A 27,218-nucleotide genomic window follows, 5' to 3' on the forward strand; every position below is an offset into this window, starting at 1 on the left:
AATACTTTTGTCAATGAAATAAATTAAAGTTTGTTTTTTTTAAATCACAACACACAGTCATACATCCGACAATATAGGGTACACTGATACAAAATGAAAGTGCAGTTGTTAAATGTACTGCCACCACCGGTCTGACACAAAACTTCCACTTTATCAGGAATGTTAATTTCATTGGATGTTAATATATCCATGAGAGGTCCAGGCGCATCCTTGGGTTCTATCTTTGGTAATTTAGGTTCTGGAGGATTCAAAACTTTGGACACTGTGCATGCTACAGTACAGGCCACAAGTTTTCCGCAAGGCTCGGTGGAAAAAACACCGTGTGAAAAGCTCTGTGTTACACCGTGTACACGGTGTAGCACGTAGCATGGTGTGTGTGGATTTGAAATATACAGGTAGGCACACGGTGCCGCACCGTGTCTAGAAAAATCCAGTTAGTGCCCTCCGTGTCGCACCGTGTCCAGTAAATTTCGTTCGCCCAGAAAATTCTCCTCCAAGCTGCACCGTGTAAATAGTATTACAGACAAAATTGTTTGTTACTGATGACAAATTTGATAATAGATTTTGATGACAATTTATAACTTTGGTTATGTATATATAAAAATCGTTTTTATTCTACCAGATATTGAACTTCGAATGGCACGCATGATAGGCCCTATTCAGATTAGATATCGGTAAAAAAAACTAAATGATTTTCATTTGAATTAACTATGTATCTAGAAATTTATATTTAAGAAAAATTTTTCATCCATGTCACAAAATCAAAATTATGAATTTATTTCAAATGAATGATTTAATCTCATGTTCACGTAACAAAGGAAGACAATATATGGCATCGAGCTGTTTTCGTGTCACATACACTGTATACATAGTACTTTATAAAATTAAATCGGAGCTGTATTTATGTTCATGGTTTTAACATGTACAGTACTAGTGTACGATCCAAGCATTACAATGTATATTCCTTAATAAGATAAATTCATTTTGTTCATCTTGAATTTTTCTGAATGTGAATGAGAAAATCGTCAGCAGAAACATGAAATTAATGCAATAATTTCAAAGCGTATTTCTCGTAACAGCAAACATTATTTTCATAGAGTAGTATTCAGTACGTTATGTTTTTAAAATCCTTTCAGTGTAAGTAGTTATTTTAATTTGTTTGTCGTTTCTTGTAAAGTGTATAAAAAGCTATACCAGAGAGAGAGAGAGAGAGAGAGAGAGAGAGAGACTCTCATACAACCCCCTTTTAACATATAGACTTTTTTTTTTTAATTCTTCGTTTTATTTAAGTTACGGAGGTCACAACTAATCATTCTATAATTCTATTTAATCGCCACAACTTTTGTTTATATTTAACTCATTTAATGCAATTAATTTGTTCTCTGTATATGCTGTACGCACAAAATTCTCGTGAATCACCTGCCAATCAAAATCCCACGCTAGGTGACCTTGAAAGTCTGTTTACGCGGAAAGAATTTCTCTTGTGATTTGAAACAATCTTATGGTCAGTTCCGAGTTCACACCTGTTCAAAAATATATTGGGTCTCTGCCGGTGGGCCAGGGGCGCCGTATGTTTATCACACCTTTCAAATTCTTTAGCTCTTACCACAGCAAGTGTATACATGTAACACACTCAACTGATATGTGAAATTCATCTTCCAGGTTTCACTACAACAACAATTATAAACTCACATGTACTTGTTAACTTATTTATCTTTTTTCAGACACAAATAAGAATGTATCCCGTAGATTAACATTTAAAAAAAAACATAACATAAATTTGCAGACTTCTGATAAAGTTTTTACTAGCTGATTTGTATCGCTTTTTTAGAAAGGGGGGATTTTTAAAAATTGCTAAATATCTACATGTATATGTTTTCTCAAACCGTTTTTTTTTCTTTTCACACGATATATTTCAGAATGAAGTAATATTCGTACTGAAGTTAGCACATTTCATTTGCCAAAAATTCGGCTGTGATTTTTGTATTCAGCGTGTTTACTAAGTTTATCACTATAATTTCAATTAATGAAATTATTCAGATTATTATCTCTGCCTGTTCAGTGGATTTTCGAGTTTACCGCATTTAATATTTATCTCCATATTTTACATAATTACAGATTTTTAGTGTTAGTCTCACTGTAATAATCCTCATCTGAACATGCTGAACCTATCCAATGATTCACCGAGTATCGGTATCAAAGAGAAGAATTAATGTGCGAGTCTGATACCTTTTTTTTTAATTTAATCTACACACAGTAAATGTACATTAAATTTCTTATAAAATATTTCATCACTCATCTGATATGTAATACATAGGGAAAAACGATCTTGTATCAACGATTAAATTAAACACAGTTAAAATCAAATCGAAAGTAGAGACAATCAAGTAATTCATTTATGAAAGCGTGTTTCCTCTTTATGTAATATGATAATAGTCTATTGAACTTTTTATGACTTATATAATTAGTATTTAACTTGAAACGTGACTGTATATTTTTTGCCGGTAACCAGTACATTGTTATTAAGTTTAAAGGCATCTTATTAGTTTAATTATCTGTATGCGATAAATTACCAATATTGATTTATTGAAAAAGTACAACAAATATTTCGAAAGAAAGTTGATTTAAATTAATTAAATAAAAGCAATGAAAATGTTTAAAATATTTATCATCAGAACTGTGACACATCGTGTTACACGGTGCACAGAAACGCTGACTTCAGAGACGCCGACAAGGTTCGAGGTCCACTCTAAAGCGTGGACTTGCGGTCCACGGGGCCCCGTGTTTTTTGCGGAAAACTCTTGGCCTGTACTGTATCTCTGCATTTCAATGTTTATAGGCCCGTACTCCCACTTCTGACCGATGCCCTGTTCGTCGACTCTGTTTTGATAGAATGCTGTTGCATATGTTCTCTTCCCTGAATGGTTTGTATAGTTTCCCTTTAGACATGCCTTTTCGCAGATGACCTTCATAATCATCATTGATTTTAATATAACACCCATTAACTGCGAGCCATAACGAGGGGACAAGTCTGCCAGTGGTCAGCGGTAAAACTATACTTCATTTCCCAGAGCATCTAGGTGTACTTTAAAATCAGCCATGCAGCGCTCCCCTGAAAAAAAATTGAAACATAAATTAACTCTTTACATAAACCAAAATTTTTAGATCTACACAGAAATTAAAGGCACAATCTTTGAATACAATACAAATGGGGAGGGGACCCTAGCCATCCCCCTTTTTTTGCTAAAATAGACATAATACAGTCATTGAAAATTTTACATTTTTTGTTGGTATAGCCCCCCCCTTCAATTTGCTTCCAACGCACATGCAATATAAATAGGGAACTCAAAATTGACAATATTTTCAAAATAGACATGTCTCTGGTTAAATAGGCCTAAATATATGTAAACTGAAAGAAATTGAGAGGGGGAAGAGGACTTACCGGGCTGATAGTAGTGCCGTATATTTGCTTGTTGTGTAGTACTTTGTGAGCTAGTCCTCCCTTGAAGGTCTGTTGATCTGCCTGTGAATTCAATGTATTTCCCCCTATTATCCTCACCGAGAAAAAAATGGTCACACTGGAGGAAATGATGTTTGTCATGGCCACGTAATCCCAAAAACTTGCAATTATCCAATATTTTATGGAACCCGCAAATCTTGGATCTGCAGCATTGAGAAAGTTCTTGTCATAAATGTCTTGTTCCCGTAGATACCTTAAAATCCCACAGCTAATGTAGTTCAATGTTTTCGTGGGGTATTCATTGCCATCTTTTCTACCTACTCTCATAATGAATCTTCTTAAGTAAAAGTTCAGCTGCATTGCGTCCATTGTTTCGGTTTCTGGTATTAAGAGTTCTTGCCCTTGACATTGCACATTTTGTTCACGCCACCAGCTTTCAAAAATGTTATATGACCAACGTGTATTTTTTTTCCGTGTTGCGGTTTTCTTAACTCTCTATCAACGCTTGAATTTCCTCTTTGTCAACTTAAAAAGCAAAAAACGTTTTTTCAAATTTTGTACTTTTCACATCCATGTCACATGTGTCACGATTCTCACGATTAACTCCACCATTCTCTGACTCGATCTCAAGGCCCAAGTCAAAGTCCATTAGATTCTCTAGGTCTGCATCAAAATCCATGTAATAATCCTCTAGTTTAATTTCTCCAAAACAATAGTTCATTTCGATTTCTTCACAGGCCTGAGATAAAATGAAGTCCTCATCGTCGTGATCATTAGATAAGAAATCAAGAAACGACATTCTCTACTCTTGAAACTCGATGGAAAAATGCGCATTAGAAAAAATACTGGCGGGAAGGAAAGAGCATGCACATAATCACCTGACAAACCTAGATTTTGTATTGGTCTAATCAAAAACCATGCATTGATCACCGGTTATTAATGTTTAGATTGACCATGATACAAGAAAGGTATTGAATATTTATTATGGTGTATCCTGTTTTATTTGGACGAAGGGGGACACTCTTGCTTTGCACTCATCACCGCCCTTCGTCCAAGTAAAATTAGGCTACACCATACTAAATACATACAATAAATATTATATATATCATATTAGAAATTTCTATTCTTACAATGATTGATTATTCAAAAATAAGGCCAACAATTTTTTATTTATTGTTTTACGGGAATTTTTTTTTTTTTTAATTGAATCGGGGGTCAAATAAAAATAAATATAAAATCTTCAAATTCAAACAGTTGGTCAGAAAAATAAAAGTAAATCAAAAATTGTAACAATTGTTTTTATTTTTTGAATTAAGGATGGAAATGTTTTTTCACCTTATTTTGGCAAAAAAGGGTATTATTTGAAAAAATTAATGCATGCAAAACAATTATATCATATTTTTTTTTAGCATACAATAAACTATAAAATTTGAGGATTTATGAGAAGCTAACATATGGCAAGAATATAGTAAGGCTTTTAATAGATTGGTTAAATTATTTCACAAGTTAGACTAATCAAAAAAAAATCTGAGTACCTTTTTCAATGCAATTCAAATTAATATACACATAGGTAGATAAAATATATCTTGTATTTCTCTTGAAAACATATTCAAATATCCACAACTTTTGACTAAAAAAAAACAGGTCATATTTGTATGGGAGTATCATCTGCAGCTTTGTTTTTCCCTATTGGTAATTTTTTCTGGTTAAGGAAGTTGTTATTACTCAGTAATTTGTTACACGACAAGCAAAATTTCATTTTGAATCGTGATATGTTTGATTAATATACGAAGGAGTGAAAGTTGTGACTCGAATTTCCTCAGTCACACCACTTTCTGCAGTACACGTTCAGTCGTTTCTAGTAAAATAAAATATGACTGTTTATTACTTAATTATTTTAACAATTAAATTCCCCTTTATCCAAGGACACCTTGTACCAAGTTTGGTCAAAACTGGCTTCGTGGTTCTTGAGAAGAATTAAGTCGAAAGTGTGAAAAGTTTACAGAGGGACAGCTTAACAGACGAACAGGTAGTTGGACAAAATGTGATCAGAAAAGCTCACTTTTGCATTCGGCTCACTTAAGCTCAAGTGAGCTAAAAAGTACAAAGGTTACTTTTTTTCATTTTTGATGGAATGACAGATGGATAGATTTCTAAGACACTGAGTAATTGGAAAAGCTTACTTGAGTTTTCAGCTCAGTTGAGCTAAAATGCATGATTCTGTATACTGTAGAAGCACAAATTTTTGTGGGCATAAAATTTGTTTTGTCATCAAAAATAATTTCAAGTGCATTTAATTTCAATGTTTAAAATTAAGCCTATTCAACATGTTCAATATATAGTCATATAAAATTTATTGTGGGATTTAATTTGTTAACAAAAAATTTAATCCCCCAAGAATATTTGAGCTTTTACAGTAAGTATCAACAAAATTACCTCTGTTATAAACAAGAGTTCTTCCTCTCTTGATTGAGAATAAAAACGGTAGATAATATCAGGTCTGTTCCTCACCAAACATTTGTTAAATGTAAATGAAGCCATAGGTAATTCACTGAAAGGAAAAAAAACAGATATTCAAATGGTGTCTTTAAGTAAGGCAAAGTCCCATATCAAACTGGATAATCTAAAAGTGTACATTCAAAGACGCAACATTTTTGCAATTTTGATCTGATAGGGCTCACAGTTACTTGGGAATAGATTTATCCAAAACTTTAAACTAGTCGCTCATCCAGAAAATATTTTTCAAATGCAGCATCTTAAGCAAGTTTCATCTATTGTAGCATTGAATATTGAATATTTGGTTCAGGTAGGCCCTGTGGTTTCTTACAACTAAAGAAACATCCTAATCTTTAACTTGTTATTGCATCCAGAAAATGTATGTCAGATCCAGCAGCTGAAACAATCCTGGAAGTATGCTTCCTCAGATGTATCATCCATGCAAATTTGGTCAACATAAGGCTTACAGTTACTTGGAAATGGGACTTGTGTAGTTGTGGCCATTTTCAGACTTTATTGAAAGGTATTTGCAGTATAAAAGAGATGAAAACAACACCAACTATGCATTTGACTTTATTTTGCGACTCCCCCTGCGATGTGCTTTCCCATAAACGACTCCCTCCTACGTAACCGTCACTGTCTGAGGAGAAAATGTCTTAATTATTAATTTTTATAAAGTCTAGTCAAGTTTAAGTTGTTGCATTAAAAAGATTAAAGTTTTCTATCACTGTTTTAACTGTGAAAATCCCTACATAAGCTGTAGATTGTACAAATCATGCATGTGTTTACCATCCGATCAACGTAAATATGAAAACTGTCAAATAGTTTCGAAGTGTTTGAGAAAACTAGACGTATATGACAGCCAGACAAAAGACCAAAATAAAGCTTAACTATTGCCATCTTCCGTTGGATATTTGTTTATTGTAAATACATCTTATACAGTGGCTGGAACGTTATTGTTGACAAACCAATCGTGTAGAATCGTTCGTGTATTGTGAGCGATCGTTCGTGTAACGTGCAAGATCATTCGTGTATCAGACTCAATCGTGCGCTTTTTTAATCGTGCATTTAGAATCGTGTAAATTTCGTTTTGTATGTTTTAACCTGAATGTTATTTCTAAAATAAGCATTTATTTAATAAAATCAAAATAAAATGAAAAAGCGCAATTTACATAATAGAATGCAGAACGAACTTATTATTGCTCGTAAACAAGCAATAAAGTAAGTCGTACAATATTAAGTTCTCGTCAAATAGCGCGATCAATATTGTGATAAACCGTACTTAGATCTCTTCCTAAATGCCTTTCTGAAAAATCTGATTTAATTATTATTTACTTCTTATTGTGGTCAAGATAATCTTGAAATCAATTCATTGAAAATAAATATTTTTTTTTACAAAGAAATAAACATTTCTTAATTAATGCTTACATAGCTACATGTAGTTAGTTGACAAATATACATGCTCACTGCATGACTTTCGGGAGTTTTGATTATGTGTGTTTATCTCTTGAACTTATTTGTAACTAATTAATTTTAAATTTCTGCAAATAAAAAAGTTGAATAATTAGCAAGTTTATCAGACATTGAATAAATCCCCCTTTCTGCATATCATGATATCCAATTCAATCAAATTATACGACCCACATACATTTACATCGTCTAATAGAATGAACAAAATCCGTTTTCTATTGGAGGATTAATTTTTAATCTGAAATATTAAGTCTTGCATATATTTAGTTACAGAAATATCATTTTCCATTTTTTTTTCAAAGTCTATGAAATAATATTAATTGAAATCTTAAATAAGTATTAAGCTTTATTTCGTTTTGAAAATATTAATTCCTAAATATTTTGAACCATTTTGAGTGAAGAAACGTGTGTTTGCGTTAACAAACGTGCAAGATCGTGTAACGTGTAGAATCATGAACGTGAAAGATCGTTCGTGTAACAGGTTTAATCGTGCGTTAATCGTGCGGAATCGTTCGTTTCACGTGATCCTTCGTGTAAGTTGTCAACAATAACGTTCCAGCCACTGTAAATACCGAAAAAAAGACATGACCCACATCTCTTCCGACTCCAAAGCGGTGAAAATCTACTCCTCCATACGTTTAAAACGTATGGTTAAGAATTTGAGCATGAAAAGGAGATAGAAGGATAAAAATATACCCTCTTATACAATCACACGTTTTCCAAACGATGTTTTACTGGATTTTATTGGGAACTTTTATTACGTTGCCCTCGGTATTATGATATTTTACCGCAACAAAGTAATCATCGTAATAACGGGGTTCTACTGTATCATTGTATTTACATTAGGCAGTAATTAAAGAACAACTGAACATTGAATGTATATTTAAACAATAATGAAGCTAATGTTATATAAAATGCCAGCCTTTAATGAATGCAAATATCAAGAAGGCTTGACCTTAACTTCAAAACAAACAGCAGTTGCAGACAACGGTTTACATTAATCTTAAAGTGACAGATAAAGGAAAGCCTACAAAATTTTCTGCAGTGGGCTAGATAATTAATCCCAAAGGATTTATTGTACCTCTCTCATCATTTTCTTCTGAAGTTACAATAAGAACTTTTTCAATAGAATTGGGTTTTTATACAACTACCTTAAATATTAATAATAATCTTGAATGTACATAAAGGGAAGAAAAGTAAAAATAAAAAAAATCTATCTCCTATAATGAATTTCTTGTTTTTAGAATTCAATGAAATTATAACTATTTAAACAAAAAAAGTATAAACAATTATATTTAAATCCACATTTCAGAGTGTTCATAACATTCCAAATTGACTTTTAAAAACTTCAAAACAAACTTCATTTGCAGACAGAGGTGGTAATTCATCTCAATGTGACAGATAAAGATGATGCTTTGGATTTTCTTCAGGAGGAAAACTAATTAATCCCAAGGGACTGCTAGCAGCATTCAGTTTACAATGGGAACATCCTCTAATCAGAAGTTATCTCTCTTTGCCAATGCATTCTTATATAAAGTTAAGGAATCTACCCCACCACCCCAGCTCCAAAACAGGGGACAAAAAGAAACAAACTTAGCACTTAAATATGTTTTTCTGCCCATTGAACTACCATACCGAATTTGATCTTAATTGAGCAACCATAAAAAAAGTTATTAGGTATAAACAGAAAATTTGTGGATGTAAGAATGACAGACAGACGGACAGACAGATGATTACTATAGGGCACATGCAAATCCTTGCGGGGCCCTAACAAACTTGCAATCCGTTCTACAAAGGATACTTTATGGCAAGTTTGGTTGAAATTACCTCAGTGGTTCTTGAGAAGAAAATGAAAATGAGAAATGATTACAACTACGACTTTGCTAACAAGGAAGACAGACAACAGACAAATATTGATCAGAAAAGCTCACTTGATCCTTTGGCTCAGGTGAGCTAAAAAGCTCATTTGAGCTTTATAAAGCTTACTTGAGCTATCAGTTCAAGTGAGGAAAAAAGGGCAGGTAAAATTTGTTGCAAACACTTGATTAAAATTAACAGTTTACTAACCCTTCATCTAAAAAGAATATCTTTCCAAAAACTTTACAATAATTCTGGAAATAAAATTCATTGGCGTAAACAAGCTCTGCATCTTTCTGAAGACACCGTGAATCACTATGCCCTCCTCTAGGTCTTGTCTTTTTTGAGCCTCTTGTCTTCTTTGTCTCTTCCACTTTTACTTTGGAATCAAAAGATAATGGTTGACTCAGAACCATTTTGAGCAGTAGAAGAGTTTCTAGCGCAAATTTTCTAGCTGCTGAATTGAACAATACAGCAGCCTCTAGTGCAAATTTCCCAACAGCTGAATCCAGTTCTTTACAAAATCTGAACAAAAAGACATATTTTCATTTAACTTTGGTAGAAACATGTTACTGTGCATGTAGACCAATATACAGAAAAGTAATCAAATACAATGTAATAGAACAAAAATAATTCACTAACAAATTATAGAAATTATCACAATTTATTGAAATTATTACTGTGTAAATAGTTGGTGTCAATATTAGTAGGCAGGCAAAATTTCATTTGTACATGAAGTTTACAAATAGAGTATATTCTAAGGGTAACAGTATACAGTTAAAGTATATCATTGGAGGAGTTAGCAAGATTCCACTTCCCTACGGCCAAGACTATTTCCTGAGGATTAAAGACCTGGTTGAGGAGAATGAAACCTTGCTAACTCCCTCATGTGTAATTTCTAACTGTTTTTATACATGTTAAAATATGCAAAAGTAAACAAGAGGCCCAGGGGCCACATCGCTCACCTAAGCACATTGGCTAGGAACACTCACAAATCAGATCAGAACTTGAAATCTGTACCTAAGTGTGTGTGGGGGGGGGGGGGGGGGCTTGAATTTTAAGACTTATTGAGCATGCCTTCATATCAATACAGCATATGACTTCTTGATAAAAAGATTTTTTAAAACATTTTGTTTCATATCCCTTACAGAAAAAACTAATAGAAACTAATAAGTGTTTTATAATCCACTTAGAAGCAATTTATAAGTCACTTATAAATTTTGAAATTTACTTATAAGTGTACTATAAGTCAAAGTAAGTATAAGTGAGGAACGGATTTCGTTAATACTTCACTCATAAGTAAAGATGAGCTACATATCAGTGAATGTTTCACTTATACCTCACTTATAAGTGAAGATCAGTATGGTATGAGCAAGTATAAGTGTGGACTTAGAATTTTTACCCTATACTAGACTTCTCTCAAGGAGCACTATGGGTATTCAAGGTAGCCAATCAGAAAGTTTGTCTCTGCAGAGATCAGCAACAAGAATTTGAAACCAAGTTTGTGTATCAGAATGTCAGACTGCTCTGCCCAACGACACCTCGGCCCAACGATACCTCGGCCCATTGACACCTCGGCCACGACGGCTCGGCCCAAATTTAAAGACACCTCGGCTCACATAAAAGACTGCTCGGCCCAAACAAAAATATCTTATTTTAATAAATATTTTTATTATTTATGCTGTTATATATCTATGAAATGCAATAGAAAATTAATTTGGTACATTTGCAATATTCCAAGACGGCAATTTGACGGTAATTAAAGAAAGACAATCCATTAGTAACATCATTATAAGTGCTAATCATTAAACAAACAAGAAGACGCAGTGCATCCTTTCGAGTCTCGAGCGCGTGTCATATGGTTGACTATGAGGAGTTAATTACGAGAAGTCATAATTGGGAGACTTAATCATGTTAATGAAAAGTCCCTTTAAGAAACCATTGTTGATATTTTGTTGAATTGATTTGAAAAAAAATATGAGTTTTTAAAATTAAACAGTAAAATATAAATATATCAAAAATAAACCAATCAATAATAAAATCTTTTGGATCAGGACATAAACTTCTGTGCAGACCTATTGGTATTCAACTGTACAATGCACAAATGCACTGCAGTAGACACTTTTAGTCAATCAGTCGGGAGAGGGCATCCAAACATTTTTTTTTAAATGGCTAATAAATATATAAATAATGCACATATTGTAATAAACAAAGTCAGTAAATAAATAGACCTGTTACCTCCCAATCAACGGATTGTAATTTGATGTTGTGCTGTGGTTTGTTAGAAAATACTGATCGAAATACTGAAATTATCGTATATTGATATTCATAGTAAACGTATAGTGATTATATACATAGTATATATTTACATTACCATAGAAAATACAAAAAAAATAAAAATAAAAAAATAAAAATTATACTATAATTTAAACAAACTAAATTTAATTTTATTCCTTGGGCCGAGCAGTCTTCGGTATGGGCCGAGGTGTCAATGATTTTGAGCCGACCTGTCAGGGCCGAGGTGTCAAACAGCACGGGCCGAGGTGTCGTTGGGCCGAGTAGTCTGTCTACCCTGTGAAAGGATGTTGGAGATTATAGATTTATTTTGAGTATGCCTTCACATCAGGTACAACAAGTAGGTTCTATTAACATCATCTCTCTATTTTAACTTTCTTTGCCTGAAATTTTGAATCAATTGACTCAGTTGCTTTCAGATTTCATAAATTTGAAGAAGCTTCAAGGTCATTAAATCTTGTTGCCTTTTTGTTCAACATTTTGTTTGTAAACTGAATTAATATGTTAAGTTTGCATCATCAAAGGAATGTCATATAAAAAGGATTTTGTTTCATAAATTTTTTACTTGATTATTTCATCTAAAGTGCAAATACATGTGTATATGTAAAAAATAGCTTTGAACATATCATGCAACCCCTGCATGGTTGGAAGTTCTGTTCTAAATTAAGATCTTACTCTTACTTCACTTGTTGTACTTCACTTATAAGTGACTTATAGATGACTTACAGATGACTAATACTTCATAGAGTATGAAGGGTTAATGCTTGACTTATAAGTCACTTATAGTCACTTATAAGTGACTATACTTGCATAAAGTATAAGTGGCTATTACTGGCTTATAAGTCACTTATAGCCAGTTATAGGTCAAGCAGCTCATTTGCATATAAAATCCTAATGAGTAACTTATTAATCACTTATAAGTTATATGTATCAGTGAAGTGTAAGTCCAGAATAAACAACTAATAAGTAAAAGAATAAATCACTTATAAGTCACTTATCAGAAATTTCTGTAAGGGATATTACTTCGAAATAAATTGAATTTGATTCCCTACTGTTTCCCTCCCTACCTCAAAGGGCCATGATTTGAACAAATTTAAATCTTCAATACATGAGGACACTTACATGTCAATATGACTCAACGTAGCTTTTCTGTTCTTGGGATTTTTTCCTATATTTATTTTGATTCCTCTTTGTCAGTCAGGGGCATGATGGAATCAAGTTAATTTTAAAATAACTTGTTTAGGTTACTTCACTTATAAATAAACAAAACAAGAGATGTTTGTAAAACACTTATGCCCCCCTCTTTCCAAATTGGAATTTTCCAAGTCCAAGGGACATAACTCTGTCAAAAACAAGAGGCCCAGGGAACACAGCGCTCACCTGAGCACACTGGCTTGGAAAAAGCACATATCAGATCAGAAATGAAAGTTTACAGGGGGGAGGAGGGGGCTTGAATTTTAACCCCCCAGGGGTTCATGATTTGAACAAACTAGAGTCTACACTACCTGAAGATGATTCCACTAATCATAGCTTTGAAGTACTTGAAAATATGATTTTAAAAGGTTTCCCTATAAATCCCTATGAAAAACTTTGGTCAGCCATTTTGGCCCCACCCTAACCCCGGGGGTCATGATTTGAACAAACTTGAATCTACACTACCTGAGGATGATTCCACATGAGTTTCATCTTTCCTGGCCCAGTGGTTCTTGAGGAGAAGATTTTTAAAGATTTTTCCTATATATTTCTATGTAAAACTTGGGTCGGCCATTTTGGCCCCACCCTAGCCCCGGGGGTCATGATTTCAACAAACTTGAATCTACACTACCTAAGAATGATTCCACATGAGTTTCATCTTTCCTGGCCCAGTGGTTCTTGAGGAGAAAGTTTTTAAAGATTTTTTCCTATATATTTCTATGTAAAACTTGGGTCAGCCGTTTTGGCCCCACCCTAGCCCCGGGGGTCATGATTTGAACAAACTTGAATCTACACAACCTGAGAATGATTCCACATGAGTTTCATCTTTCCTGGCCCAGTGGTTCTTGAAAAGAATATTTTTAAAGATTTTTCCTACATATTTCTATGTAAAACTTGGGTCATCCATTTTGGCCCCACCCAAGCCCCGGGGGTCATGATTTGAACAAACTTGAATCTTCAAATTTCATCTCAGTATCTTGGTAAGATTATTTTTAAAGATTTTCCTATGTAAAACTTTGATCAGCCATTGTGGCCCCATCCTACCCCCTGGGAGTCATGATTTGAACCAACTAGAATCTTAATTACCTAAGGATGATTCCATATAAATATCACTAATCATGGCTTTTTGAAGTATTTAAAAAGATTTTAAAAGATTTCCTTAAACGGTAAAACTTGGTTATAACAAAGTCACTGGGACCTGTTATTTTACTTTTCTATATCTGTAATTCGTTATAACCATACAAGAAAGTCACTAAATTTATATATCTGGGGTTCCAAGATGATTTCGCTATATCGGTAAATTCACAATATCCGTGTTCATACTAAACGAGTTATGCTGTATAATCTTATAAAAACCTTTGATCAGCCATTTTGGCTCCATAACCCCTGGGGTCATGATTTGAACAAACTTGATTAAAACTATATTACCTTAGTTTCATGTTTCCTGTTTCAATGGTTCTTGAGAAAAAGATTTATAAAAAAAAATCCTATATATTCCTACTTAAAACTTTGATCAACCATTGTGGTCCCACCCTACCCCTGGGGGTTGTGATTTGAACAAATAAATTTTCCACTACCTGAGGATGATTCCTTAAGAATTTCATTTTCCCTGGCCCAGTAATTCTTGAGAAGATTTTAAAAGATTTCCCTACAATTCAGTGTTTTCCCTAAAAACCGCCTGACGGCCAAATTACCGCCTTCGATTGATAACCAGAAGTCTCTGTCAAGACTGAAGCTCTACTGGTTTGAACTTATAGCAAAGGAAGAGAAAGTACTTAAGTAGCTGGGATTTGAAACTTTATAAACAGCATTAAATAGAATAATGATCGTTGATAAAGTCTCTTTATGTTTTTAGTGAAGTCTACTTGTGTGCCAAGTTATACTGAAATCAGACCAAAACTGAAGAAGGAGTAGCATTTTGAAACACTTTTACAGACATTTCTATTTTTAGTAACCACGGCAACATCGTTCATCAAAATTGAAATTCAATAAACAGAATTATATATCTTAAAGTATTCTACTTGTGTGCCAAGTTATACTGAAATCAGACAAAAACTGTAGGAGGTGTAGCATTTTGAAACACTTTTACAGATATTTCTATTTTTAGTAACACGCCAACACCATTCATTGAAATCAAAAACTGATAAACAGAATTATGTATCTTAGTGTATTCTAGTTGTTTGCCAAGTTATACTGAAATCAGACCAAAACTGTAGGAGGAATAGCATTTTGAAAGAATTTCATAGAAATTTCTATTTTTAGTAACCAAGGCAACACCCTTCATCGAAATCAAAAACCGATGCACAGAATTATGTAACTTAGTGTATTCTACTTATGTGCCAAGTGATACTGAAATCAGACAAAAACTGTAGGAGGAGTAGCATTTTGAAAGAATTTCCCAGAAATCTCTATTTTTAGTAACCACGGCAACACCGTTCATCGAAATCAAAAACTGATACACAGAATCATGTATCTTAGTGTATTCTACTTGTTTGGCGACTTATACTGAAATCAGATCAAAACTATAGGAAGAGTAGCATTTTGAAAGAATTTCACAGAAATTTCTATTTTTAGTAACCACGGCAACACCGTTCATCCAAATCAAAAACCGATACTCAGAATTATGTATCTTAATGTAGTCTACTTGTGTGCAAAGTTATACTGAAATCATACCAAAACTGTGGGAGGAGTAGCATTTTGAAAAATTGTTTACAGACAGACAGACAGACGGACAAACGGACGGACGCCGGACGCATTACTATCGCATAAGCTCTTCTGGTCTATGACCAGTAGAGCTAAAAATACCGCATACAAATCAAAATTTCTTGTAAGGTTAACACAGTTCTGTTCATTAACATCAACCATTAGCCTGTAACAACCGATCTTTACCCATTACTTTAAAATAAAGGGAAAACACTGCTACATATTCCTATGTAAAAATTTTTATCAACACTTTTGGCCCCACCCTAACCCTGGGGGTCATGATTTTGTACAAACTTGAATATACACTACCTGAGGATGATTTCACATTTTGAAGAGGGCATGGCCCTTCATTTGAACAAACCTAAATCCCCTTTACCCAAATATACTTTGAAGCAAGTTTGAAATTGGCCCATATATTGGTTCTTGACGAAAAGATGAAAATGTGAAAAGATTACAACAACTACGATGATAGGCAACGGACAAGATCCAAAAAGCTCACTTAGCCTTCGATTACACAACCAAATGTAATACATTTATAGTATATAATAATTAATTAGATGCTTTATGCCAAATTTGGTTGAAATTGGTTGAGTGATTGCAGAGAAGAAGCTGAAAATGTTCAAATGTTAACACACAAAGCATGAAGACCGACAAAAGGGGATAGCAATAGATCACCTGAGTTTACTCAAGTGACCTAAAAATTAAGATTTTAAGGAGCTATTTGAGAAACTTATCATGTATTGCTCTTCTATGTAACCCATGGATCCACAGTTTGAGACGTTTTGGAATATGTGTCTATTATATAATATATATACATGTACCTACATCATGTACATTGTTGATGGAAGTGTATTGATCAGAAAAGAAAACTGATTTTATTATTAATAACTTACTGATTTTCAAAGTCAAATTTTTCGGAATTTATCTCCATCCTTTGAATATCTTTATTAATCTTGCTCGATATCTCATCTTTCTCATCCATTATATCTTTTAAAGAAGCACATCGAATATCTTTAATTTCTTTCATATCATAGGAAAAGGTTAAATCCTCTTCAAGTTGCTTCTTTAAAATGTTAGTCAATTTTATAGGATCAGGACAAAATCCTTCCCTGTTCTTAAAGGCAACTTTCAATTCCCTGATGAAGTTTTCCAAAGGTTCTGGTGTCTTCTGGTAAAAGATGTTTAAGAAAAGGAGATCATTATATTCCCACTGACTTGCTGGATAAGTTGCAGGTTCATTTCTTGCAAGTGGGCTTTCCAAGCAGCTTGACTCTAATTCCTTATCTTCATCACTCAAAATAGTATATTTTAATAAACTCGATGGCCGTTGTCTTTTTCTTCGCTGCGAACTTGAATCACTACAGCTTGGCCAGTCACCTTCCTTAAACAAAAAGAAAAAATGATTTGAACAATTCAGAATCTTCACTACCTCAGATCTTCCATATAAGTTTCAGCTTTTCTGGCCCAGTGGTTCTTAAAACTTTTTGAACCTCAGCCAGAAAAAAAAATCCAAAAATTAATTTTTAATTTGAAATGCATCTAAATGAAGCTTGAAAATGAGATTTTTTCATGCAACAATTTTCATTTTATTCATCTTTATAAGATTCAAGGTTTTTGGAAGTCTTAGAAAAGGTGTTATAAAAGTTGACATTTGTAGCTTATAGAAGAAAAAAAGAAATAATACAGTGTTAGAATCAAAGTACTCAGAAGTACAGAGAGCCGGGCTTATTTACAGAGTAGAATGGATATCTTACATGAACCATATTTGATTGCCCCCATGAGAAAAGGGTCCTTATGGCAATTTTTACACATTTTGAGTTCTTCGTGAATTTTGATAGAGTAAGGTTAAAAGTTGTCAAATATGAATTTTTATAGTCATACGTCTACTCTAAGTAGGTTTTTTTCTTCATTTTTGTCTAAGTTACTTAAACAGGTTCATAATGACGCCATGTTTTTCAACAACGTCAAACGTTTTTAGAGTGAACATATAGTAATTTTGTTTTGTAATTTTACTACGGTAGTTAATAGTTGTATAATGTATTAAATATTTACCAAGTTCAAGTTCAATTTATTCACTCAAACCATATCAATGGTACATGAGGTTCAACAATATATACAATATATACAAAAAATAATATACAAGATACACGTGAAATGATGGAAATGTTCATATAAAGTAACAAAGATAACTATGGAGGACAGACTTTTTCATATACTCTATTTATGTAACAACATAGTCAGCAGATGACAACAATTCTGATAATTTGAAAAAATTTGGACTATTACAATATTTACTGGGAAGATATTTTTTTCTACACACGGAGAAAAATTTACATTCTAAAATGTAGTGATACTCATCAGCTATTTGTCCATTATTACAAAGATTACATAGTCTATCATTTTTGGGAATTCCAAACCATCTACCAGTCTCAACTGGAAGACGATGATTTGTTGTTCTTAGTTTAATTAAAATTGTTCTAAATTTTTTTGGTAGTACGGCGAAATATTTTTCAAATCCAAATTCTGTTTTGAAGATACTATAAAAGAGGCCTTTAGACGAATCGCGCATATTACTTTGCCACTTCTGTATGTACTGATCTTTAAGACATTGATCAACTATTGCCTTTAGCCATTTAATATTTATAAAGGTCTGTTCATTCCACACATTTGAGAAGCCACAACTATCAAGTAAATTCTTAATACATAAAATCCAAGGGTTCTTATGACTTCCTCTACAAAACTGTACAAATAAATGTCTATATGTAACATAAACAATCTTATTTTCAGGGCTTAACAATAATTTTGCCCAATAGGATATCATTCTCGAATACACTGTTATATACAAAGGGAAGCGACCCGTTTCGCCATGAACCATATAACTGGGAGTACTACTTTTTAGATTAAAAATATAAAATATAACATAGGTATTCAGAGCTTACAGAGCTCATCTCAACAAAAGCTGTCTTGAGAGTAGGTCTAATACTCGCACTACGTCATTTACAAATACATGTAGTAAAATCGGAACCGCACTTCCTTTTTCCGAGATGAGAGTTTTTAACTATATTAGTTTGACTTTTACTAAGCGTTTTAAATATCCGGTAACGATTTTGCTCAAAGTGAAGTCGGTCGCGTCAACAAAGTTTACAAACACATATTCTACAGTTTAAGGATAAATTAATTGTAAAGAGAAGGCTGGGAACAACTTTCGGTTGACAGAAATACTTAGGTAATAAAACAATATTTCTGTGAATGATGCATGTGTTATATGCCGCGCCGAATACACGGACCTTATACATGCTATATCAGAACATGTATCAAACTATCGAGGCGACTATTGTCGGTGGCCAAGTTGAAGCTAATAGTGATAATTCGGAAAAATAGTAATGACTACGATTTGACTTAGAAAATTTATGGATTTTACTGATCAAACATTACAAAATTTACTTTAAATAATAATAATTGCATAAAACACATACCCCCCCAACCTGCTTACCCATGATTCCCAATGCAAAATTATCTTTTGAATAAGTATTTGACAAAAGTTGATTCACTTGCAGCATACTTTGTTACTTTCTGTAACAAAATCGTCCAGTTTCTGAGAATCAGTAAATTACTTTCATTTTCATCGTCTCCAATTTAAGGGGGATGTACAAGCCAATTGGATCTAGTCTGGTGTGAAATTAGAAATTCCAAGAATGCGCTTAATACTCTTCTAAACTAGCCCAAAGTTACTCAAAGTGTTAATGTACTAGTTACCTACTGTTAGAGACCAAAATTAGTAAATAATTAAGTTTATTACCTAATCAAGTGATTTTTGTTGTTTTATTAGAGATTTAATATTTTCATCTATTCTGTATGTGTTTTCAGTTTTTCTTATCTTTTCATATTGATCTATTGACCGGTCAATAGAACGCATGTTCTATTGACCGGTCAATAGAACACACGTCAATTGAACACGCGTTCTATTGACCGGTCAATAGAACACGCGTTCAATTGACCGGTCAATAGACTGCAACGTATTTCGGAAAAAACGATCCTGGTTTCGAATTTAGTTGTTTGTAACATTTCACAGACTTGGTAAACAATCATCTTATTTAATCTTTCGACATTGGTTTTAAAAATTGTATGATTTCAATGGTTGGATAATTTATTTATTGAGAGTCACACTAATTAATAAACTGTGGGACGTGGAGACTGGAGACCAGTCCTTCGGGTGAGACTTTTAAGTAGGTGCACATGCACTAGCATGAAAAAGGTCCCTCTCCACCGGCAAGTGGTGGCATCTCCATAAGAGTGAAAACATTTTCGAGAGGAATGTAAACAATAGTCTATACAATCAATCTTTACTTTAATATTAATATAACAGATGCACCATATCTAGCTATAAATTTACAATACTATACTGTACAGAAACCTTCTGTACTGAATATACAACTGTGAAAATGTACTTAATACGGAAAATAAAATTAGGTAATAAAACAATTATTCAATGCCTGAGCAGTCAATAGACCAGAAAATTTTTCCCTCGGTGCAGGGAACAGCTCAGTGTGTTCTATTGCCCTCGGCCACTGGCCTCGGGCAATAGAACACACTGAGCTCTTCCCTGCACCTCGGGAAAAATATTCCGGTCGATTGACTGCTCAGGCATTGAATAATTGTATAATATAAATACATGCATATGATTCATATATATCTTAAATAAGACATATAATTGTTTATTACCTAATCAAGTGAATTTTGTTGTTTTATTAGAGATTTAATATTTTCATCTATTCTGGATGTGTTTTCAGTTTTACTTATCTTTTCAAACCTATCTATTGACCGGTCAATAGAATGCGCGTTCTATTGACCGGTGACGTATTTCGTCAAAAACGATCCGGGTTTCGAATTTAGTTGTTTGTAACACTGGACAGACATGGCAAACAATCATCTTATTCGATCTTTCTGCATTGGTTTTAAAAATTGTGTGATTTCAATGGTCGGATATTTTATTTAATGAGAGTTACTTTTCATTAATACACTGTGGGATGTGGAGACTGGTCCTTCGGGTGAGACCTATCAACCGAGGTCCCGTGTAGCAGTAGGTGCTCTGCTGGCACGGAAAAGGTCCCTCTCCACCGGGAAGTGGTGGCATCTCCATAAGAGTGAAAAATTTTTGAGAGGAATTTAAACAAGTCTATACAATCAATCTTTAATTAATATTACAGATGCACCATATCTAGGTAAAAATAAACAATATGGTACGGGAACCTTATGTACTGAATATACAATTGTGAACACTTAATATGGAAAATAAAATTAGGTAATAAAACAATTATTTAATGCCTGAACAGTCAATAGACCAGAAAATTTTTCCCGAGGTGCAGGGATCAGCTCAGTGTGTTCTATTGCCCTCGGCCGCTGGCCTCGGGCAATAGAACACACTGAGCTGTTCCCTGCACCTCGGGAAAAATATTCTGGTCTATTGACTGCTCAGGCATTAAATAATTGTATATTATTTTGTTTTAATTAGGAGGAAATTAATCATGGTAGAACTGCGCAGCTACAGCATTCACGAGATGAAAAATGCATTGAAAATGGTGTTAGTTTGAACAAATTCTTATTCGTTACTTCAAAGGCATTTTTAAGATATACCATAAATATTTTAGTCGTTTGTTGAATGAGTTCCACTAACACAACCATTTTTCGTCACAAGTACTTGTATAATGACTTCATTTTCACATTGTGAGCAAAACTTTATTCAGCATATGCTATTTATAGAACTTGAATATGCACCAAATTTGTTTCTAATCTAAATTGTGGTTTTGTAGATATATAGTTCGAGAACTTTTTGATCACCCCTCGTACTAGTTGATACTAACACAAGGTTTTTCATATCGATTTTATGTATTTAATTTCTTTGTGTTTCATTGGTGATAATTAATTTTTTGATAGATATTATAAGTTATCTGTGGCAAACTTACAAACTCTTAATTTTAAACTTTAATGGTGCTCATTTTTCTTACCTGGAATCAAAGAGTTTATTTCAATACGTACTATATATAACAACTTTTCGATATTCGATATTAATACTAAATAAATTACTTCAATTTAAGCCATACAATAACACCTTTCCTCTTTTAAAAGTGTTCATATTATTTGAAATATTTTGCAACTGTAATTCTCTTCTACATTTAAAGATTGTTATGTCCCTCCATATTAAGAAGAGGTCTGGAAAACAAAATTCTGTGCTAAAAATAGACCACGTGCTGCTATCAATGAACTACTTTCAGGGTTCTTTACACTCTTTTTGAAGACAATGATATCTTGTTTTAAAAGTGCAAAATTTAGACATTTTCTCAACAAATGGTTGTAGAGAGAATATTAATGCACAGTTTGCATATTTTTTTGGATTTTTTAAGGTTCTGCTGAATTCTGTAGCTGCGCAGTTCTAAGGAGCATTTCAAAAGCATTTTTCTGCAAAAGTATAGATTACATATGCACAGCATGCATTCAGTTATGCATATTTATTGTATCTTTATCATAAGGGTTTAAAATTTGATCAAAATATAATGTACTTTAGCCATTTCAAGAAATGTTAACATTTTGCTCTCTCTGCACTAAAGGTGGCCGTACATCCACCTTAAAGACAAGTGTGTTTTTTTTTTTTTTTTTTTTTTTTTGAGTAAAATAAGATACATTTTAGGGACAATAGGTTTTTAATGTGTATAATTATTGTTTTAAATAATGTACAACCTTGTTAATAAAAGTATACACTCAAACATTAACAGTATTACAGAAATATGTGGCAATGTATTACTTCTGGAAGAAAGAAAATAGGGGGGTCCCTTTAGTGTAGAGCTCACACCACGTATAGAAATGCGTCGACATATAATTTTTTAAGCTTATTATTTTTCTTAAATTTAAATTAAGAAAAAAAAATGCAAATTTACAAAGTTTGAGTCCATAATTTTTTTTAAATGACCGAGATTGTCTTGTGAAGCATATTTTTTCACATTTAATTTTGATACAATAGCTTATAATAATTCATGCAAAACAATGATATTTTATTGTTAAATAACATGTTTCTACTCTATTTTGGGTATTAAAATTGAATATTTAGACTTAAATTAATTTATAAACAAGAAAATCTAGGATACGTAAAATTTCAGTATTTTACATTTCGGGGTATATACTCCGATAGGCTATAGCGGAAAAGTGAACATGTTGACATATAATTTTTCTTGTGTCTATCCATTGCTGGGATGTAATTGTCTATTTTATAAAAGCAGATTTTTAAAGATTGAGCCCATTTAGTGCCAAGTATAGAACTACCTTAAGTGAGACAAAATCACAAAATTAACCAAATGCAAAATTTGTGCAATTTTGATATGATACTTTGGAATTAGGGATGTCAATTTTACTCGAACAGCTTAGTCGAATAATCGGATGCTTTAGTCGAACGATAGTCGAATATTCGTTTAATTTTAATTATTTTTTCGTACCAGTTTTACTGTTTATCCTTTACAGAGTAGTTTACAATATTTAACCTAGACGATATCACCGATATACTAGTACAACGAATTTCCTAATTGTAAACATGTAAGTAGTCCAATAAAAATTGTACATCAATATGTATCAAATGTATTTAATATCAAAATCAATATATTAGCTGCAAGTTTAATCTAAATGCAGGATACCAAACGCCCGTATTTATTCTTTCTTTACATAACGACAGTACATGTACCCCATAATTGAAGCCAATTATTACATGCCTGTCAATGATCTTTGACAGGTAAACAATTAAAACGCATCTGTTATAAAAACAAAAAGAGAGCTAGAGCTTGGGATAAATTTAAATTATGATATTTTGTACAAACAATCAATGATTGTAAGAAATTAATATCAGAAAATGAAAACACGGTTTAAGTACTCTCATATCAACTGACCCCGATTTATATGTATTTACGATTTTGTAATAGCTGTTTACTAGTAATTAATATTTTTTTCTGAATAGACTTGTTTGTCGACGTACAAATAATTTCCTTTGAACAGTTAAACCATACCCTTAATTTTTCATTTGAAAATAATGATCTTTAAATAAATGAAATGGGTAAATATAAGTTTATTGCCTTGAATTCAAAATTACTTTGATAAAAAACATTTTTAACGAATAATCGAATAAAGAAATTTTAGTCGATAGTCAATATGATCGAACGATAGTCGAGTACTCGATTATTCGTTGACATCCCTATTTGGAATAGATCTATATCAAAAACTTCAAACTAGTTCTTCATCACAAAAATGTGATTAAAATCCAACATCTGAAGCAAGTTTGAGAGTGTTCATCCCTTCATGCATCATTTAGACAAGTTTGGTTTATATAAACCTTGTAGTTTCTTAGTAATAGACCTGCACCCATAACTTTTACCCATTACCGGTCCATTATCTGGAAAATGTATGTCGAATTCAGCATCGGGAGCAAGTCCATTAGTGTGCATCCTAAGATGTATCATCCATGTGAGTTTGCACAACACAGGTTTAATAGTTACTTAGAAATGAGACCTGCACCAAACACTCAAACAGAAAAAAAATTTAAGTCAGATTCAGCATTCGAAGTCAGCCAAGTAGAATGCAAACTTAGATGTATCAACCATGCAAGTTTGGTCAACATAGGGTTTATAGTTACTTGAAAATGAGTCCTGCACCAACAACATTAACCTGTTCACTCAACCGGAAAATGTAGGTCAGATTTAGCATCCGAAGTAAGTCTGGTAGTGTACATCCTTAGATGTATCAACTTTCCTGAAAATAAGACCTGCAACAAAAACATTAACCTGCTTACTCAACCAGAAATGTAGGTCAGATTCAGTATCTGAAGCAAGTCTGGTATTTTACATCCTCAGATTATCATCCATGCAAGTTGGTCAACATAGGGCTTATAGTTACTTGAAACTGAGACCTACACCAAAATCTGCACCAAAAATGTTATCCTGCTCCAAAAACATTAACCTGGTCATTCCTTTGCTGAAATTGCAGCAACTGAAACTTTGACTGGTACAATGAAACACACTAGAAGCATATCCCATGCATGTCTAATCAATATATGACATAGAAGTACTTAAAAAGAAAACTGCTCCAAAAGACTTACAGAACTTGAACTTATATCCGCACTTGTTTTCCTTTTAAAAGTTCCCTCTGTCAACTGATCAGGTAGGTTAGATGCCATTATAATATCTACAAAATTAAAAAAATATATTAATTACAAGAGGCCCATCAGCCACATCACTCACCTGTGAAGCTTTGACCGTGCTATTCTTAACCAGAAACAAGTTGAACTAAACACATGTCTCTAATTGAACCAAGAAAAAGAAAAACGAAATTTATGTACATATCTAGGAATCTTGGAAAAAAACTTTCATTCTACATAAAATAAAGTGATTGATAACAGTGTAGGCCTAACTTCACATTTAAAACATATTTCAGTAGTTATTTAATTAAGAGGAGGAAAAATAACTTCAAAACTGAAATTGGTATACTTTCAAATTTAGCAGAAACTGAAAAGGCTTTAAAAAAATGCACACTTACTTCAGGTCAATACTAATACATGAAACCTTCAATTTTCATTTTTTTTGCTTGTAAATCTAAATTAAATTATGTATAAATTTTTAGCATAGTCATTGACAGTAAATTAAATCCCTTTTCAATAAAAGAATTCTCAATACACAAATACTTTGCATATATATGTATAAAATTTTTATTTTATCATGGTTAATATGTCATGAATGTCGTTACGCGTTATTATACAATTATGGACTCTTTTGATGTTGAATATGGTTTGTTATTCACCAGAAAAATATCCATATTGACCGAGGTGGAGCCGAGGTCAATATGGATATTTTTCTGGTGAATAACAAACCATATTCAACACCAAAAGAGTCCATAATTGTTTTATTATATACTGTAATATCACATATTTTCGTAGGGTCAAGTTTTAGTGGTTTGAGGAAAAAATGTTGGTTCGTTGAGATTTGATTTCGTGGATGAAAAACTTTTTAGCAGTTGTGCATATAAAAATTTACACTTCGTGGTGGACATAAATTCGTGGGTCTCTTCATACCACGAAAACAACGAAAATTAACTCCCCACGAAAATTAGTGATTTCACGGTAGTCAGAATTTGAATAGTTAAGACATTGAAGGCTGTATGACGACACCATTTTCATTTGCGATCTTCCCTTGTTGAAAATAAAAAAAAAAATCTCCAGATTACTGTTTGTAGCCTCGGTGTTTTCCTTTCCAAGTTTTGCTATGTGTAAGACGTCCAGATGTTAAAAAATAATCCTGAAATAGGTTTGAATAATTGTTTTCCTGCACAGATATGTAGCTCGCTGTGGCCGTTGCAACCATCGTTTACACGTTGTTTGATATTTTAATTGTGACGTCATAATGCCGTTGCACGCGCATTGACCCACCGGTAAATATGGCCTCAAAGCCGGTGAATATGTAGTGTTATGAATTGTTTGCGTTTGTATAGATTATATAGGGACTATAAATAGACTATATAATAAGACCAGATGTTTTACTTTCCAAATCTGGTCATGACCAGATTTTTACATGCTGGAGGTTGGCAAGTATGAAGAGGGATGTGAATTGCATGATATGTGAAAATCAAAACATTTCATCATTTATTTCTTTTTAATTTCTCAATTCCTTTGTTTATTGTGGAGTTTTAGTAAGTAATTGTATATAAAAACATGAAAAATGGTCCATATCTTGAAAGTGCTCTCAATTGACTACAATATAGGCAAGGTAACAAAGTTTCGTTCTAATTTTTCTTAGCATAATACATGATAATACAAGTTTACAAATTTGTTTCCAAGAATTAAAATTTTTATCATTCTGTTTTCGTAATATCCAGCTAAAAAAGGCCTCGTTTAATCAACAAGTAATTAATATACTGATATTCTTAATAAATGTAGAATCTTCTTTGAGGTATAATTCTACAATAACCTACCAACCGATTTAATTTGTTAAGTTCGCAAGAATAGAGGGCACTTGATTTGATACTGAAAATCAATCTTAAACTAGGAAAATAAGGGGTGTCATTTTTTACAACCCTGTGCCTGTACCATTCATATTTTGGAAATTTTAATACCACCTATTTAACAGGTTAGGCACAGTTCCTTTTTCGGGGAAGTAGTACAAATTTTAAAACAACAAAGAAAAATTGGTAATTCAAAAATGTGTGCGTGTGTGTAAAACGTAACAAGAAACTGATTCGTTAGTGGTAAAATGACTGTACGATACATGTAACTATCCTTACCTTTAGAGGTAAACTTAATCAAATCGTCTCACACGTTTCCAATCACCATTCCTTTGTTGGGCTACCGCGTGGCTTTAGTCTGTTAGTAAGGAAGTCGAGTAAAACTGAAAATCCCCTTACTAGCTGACAAAGCACTACAATAACTGGAACAATTAATAATTGGTTTTTATCAATTTTGACATTTTCCGGCTCAATGAATCCTTTTATCTAACATGTATATAATAATGATATGGTGTACCATAGTAGTGGATCTCCATTATCGTAAATGGGGGTTTTGAAATATGCTGTATACCACGCCCGATCTTTTTTCTAACCTCAAGTGTATTTTGGATAAGTGCATGTATATTCATAAAGTTTGTGTAACTCAAAACAGCAGAGAAAATAGGGCGTCAGTTTGCATCTTACTTCACTACTGTACAATTCAGCTGACCCTTTTTGC

At 32.9% G+C, this 27,218-nt stretch overlaps 1 protein-coding gene across 1 annotated transcript in view; it reads right to left on the reverse strand.

The window, feature by feature from the left end:
• The window catches only part of LOC134248218 (uncharacterized), a 45,532-nt gene extending 18,530 nt beyond the window's left edge, over positions 1–27,002 (reverse strand). The window contains exons 1-5 of the mRNA XM_062730631.1: positions 26,780–27,002; positions 24,606–24,691; positions 16,369–16,856; positions 9,494–9,808; positions 5,897–6,011 (exon numbers count right to left, since the gene is read on the reverse strand). Of these exons, the coding sequence (XP_062586615.1) occupies positions 5,897–6,011; positions 9,494–9,808; positions 16,369–16,856; positions 24,606–24,683 (996 nt within the window). The 5' untranslated portion in view covers positions 24,684–24,691; positions 26,780–27,002. The remainder of the gene's footprint in view (positions 1–5,896; positions 6,012–9,493; positions 9,809–16,368; positions 16,857–24,605; positions 24,692–26,779) is intronic.
• Between the last annotated feature and the right edge of the window lie 216 nt (positions 27,003–27,218).

Source organism: Saccostrea cucullata, unplaced genomic scaffold, assembly GCF_032062105.1.
Source record: "Saccostrea cucullata isolate Sc308-1 unplaced genomic scaffold, CSIRO_AGI_Scuc_v1 ctg1980, whole genome shotgun sequence".
Taxonomy (NCBI): Eukaryota; Metazoa; Mollusca; class Bivalvia; order Ostreida; family Ostreidae; genus Saccostrea; species Saccostrea cuccullata.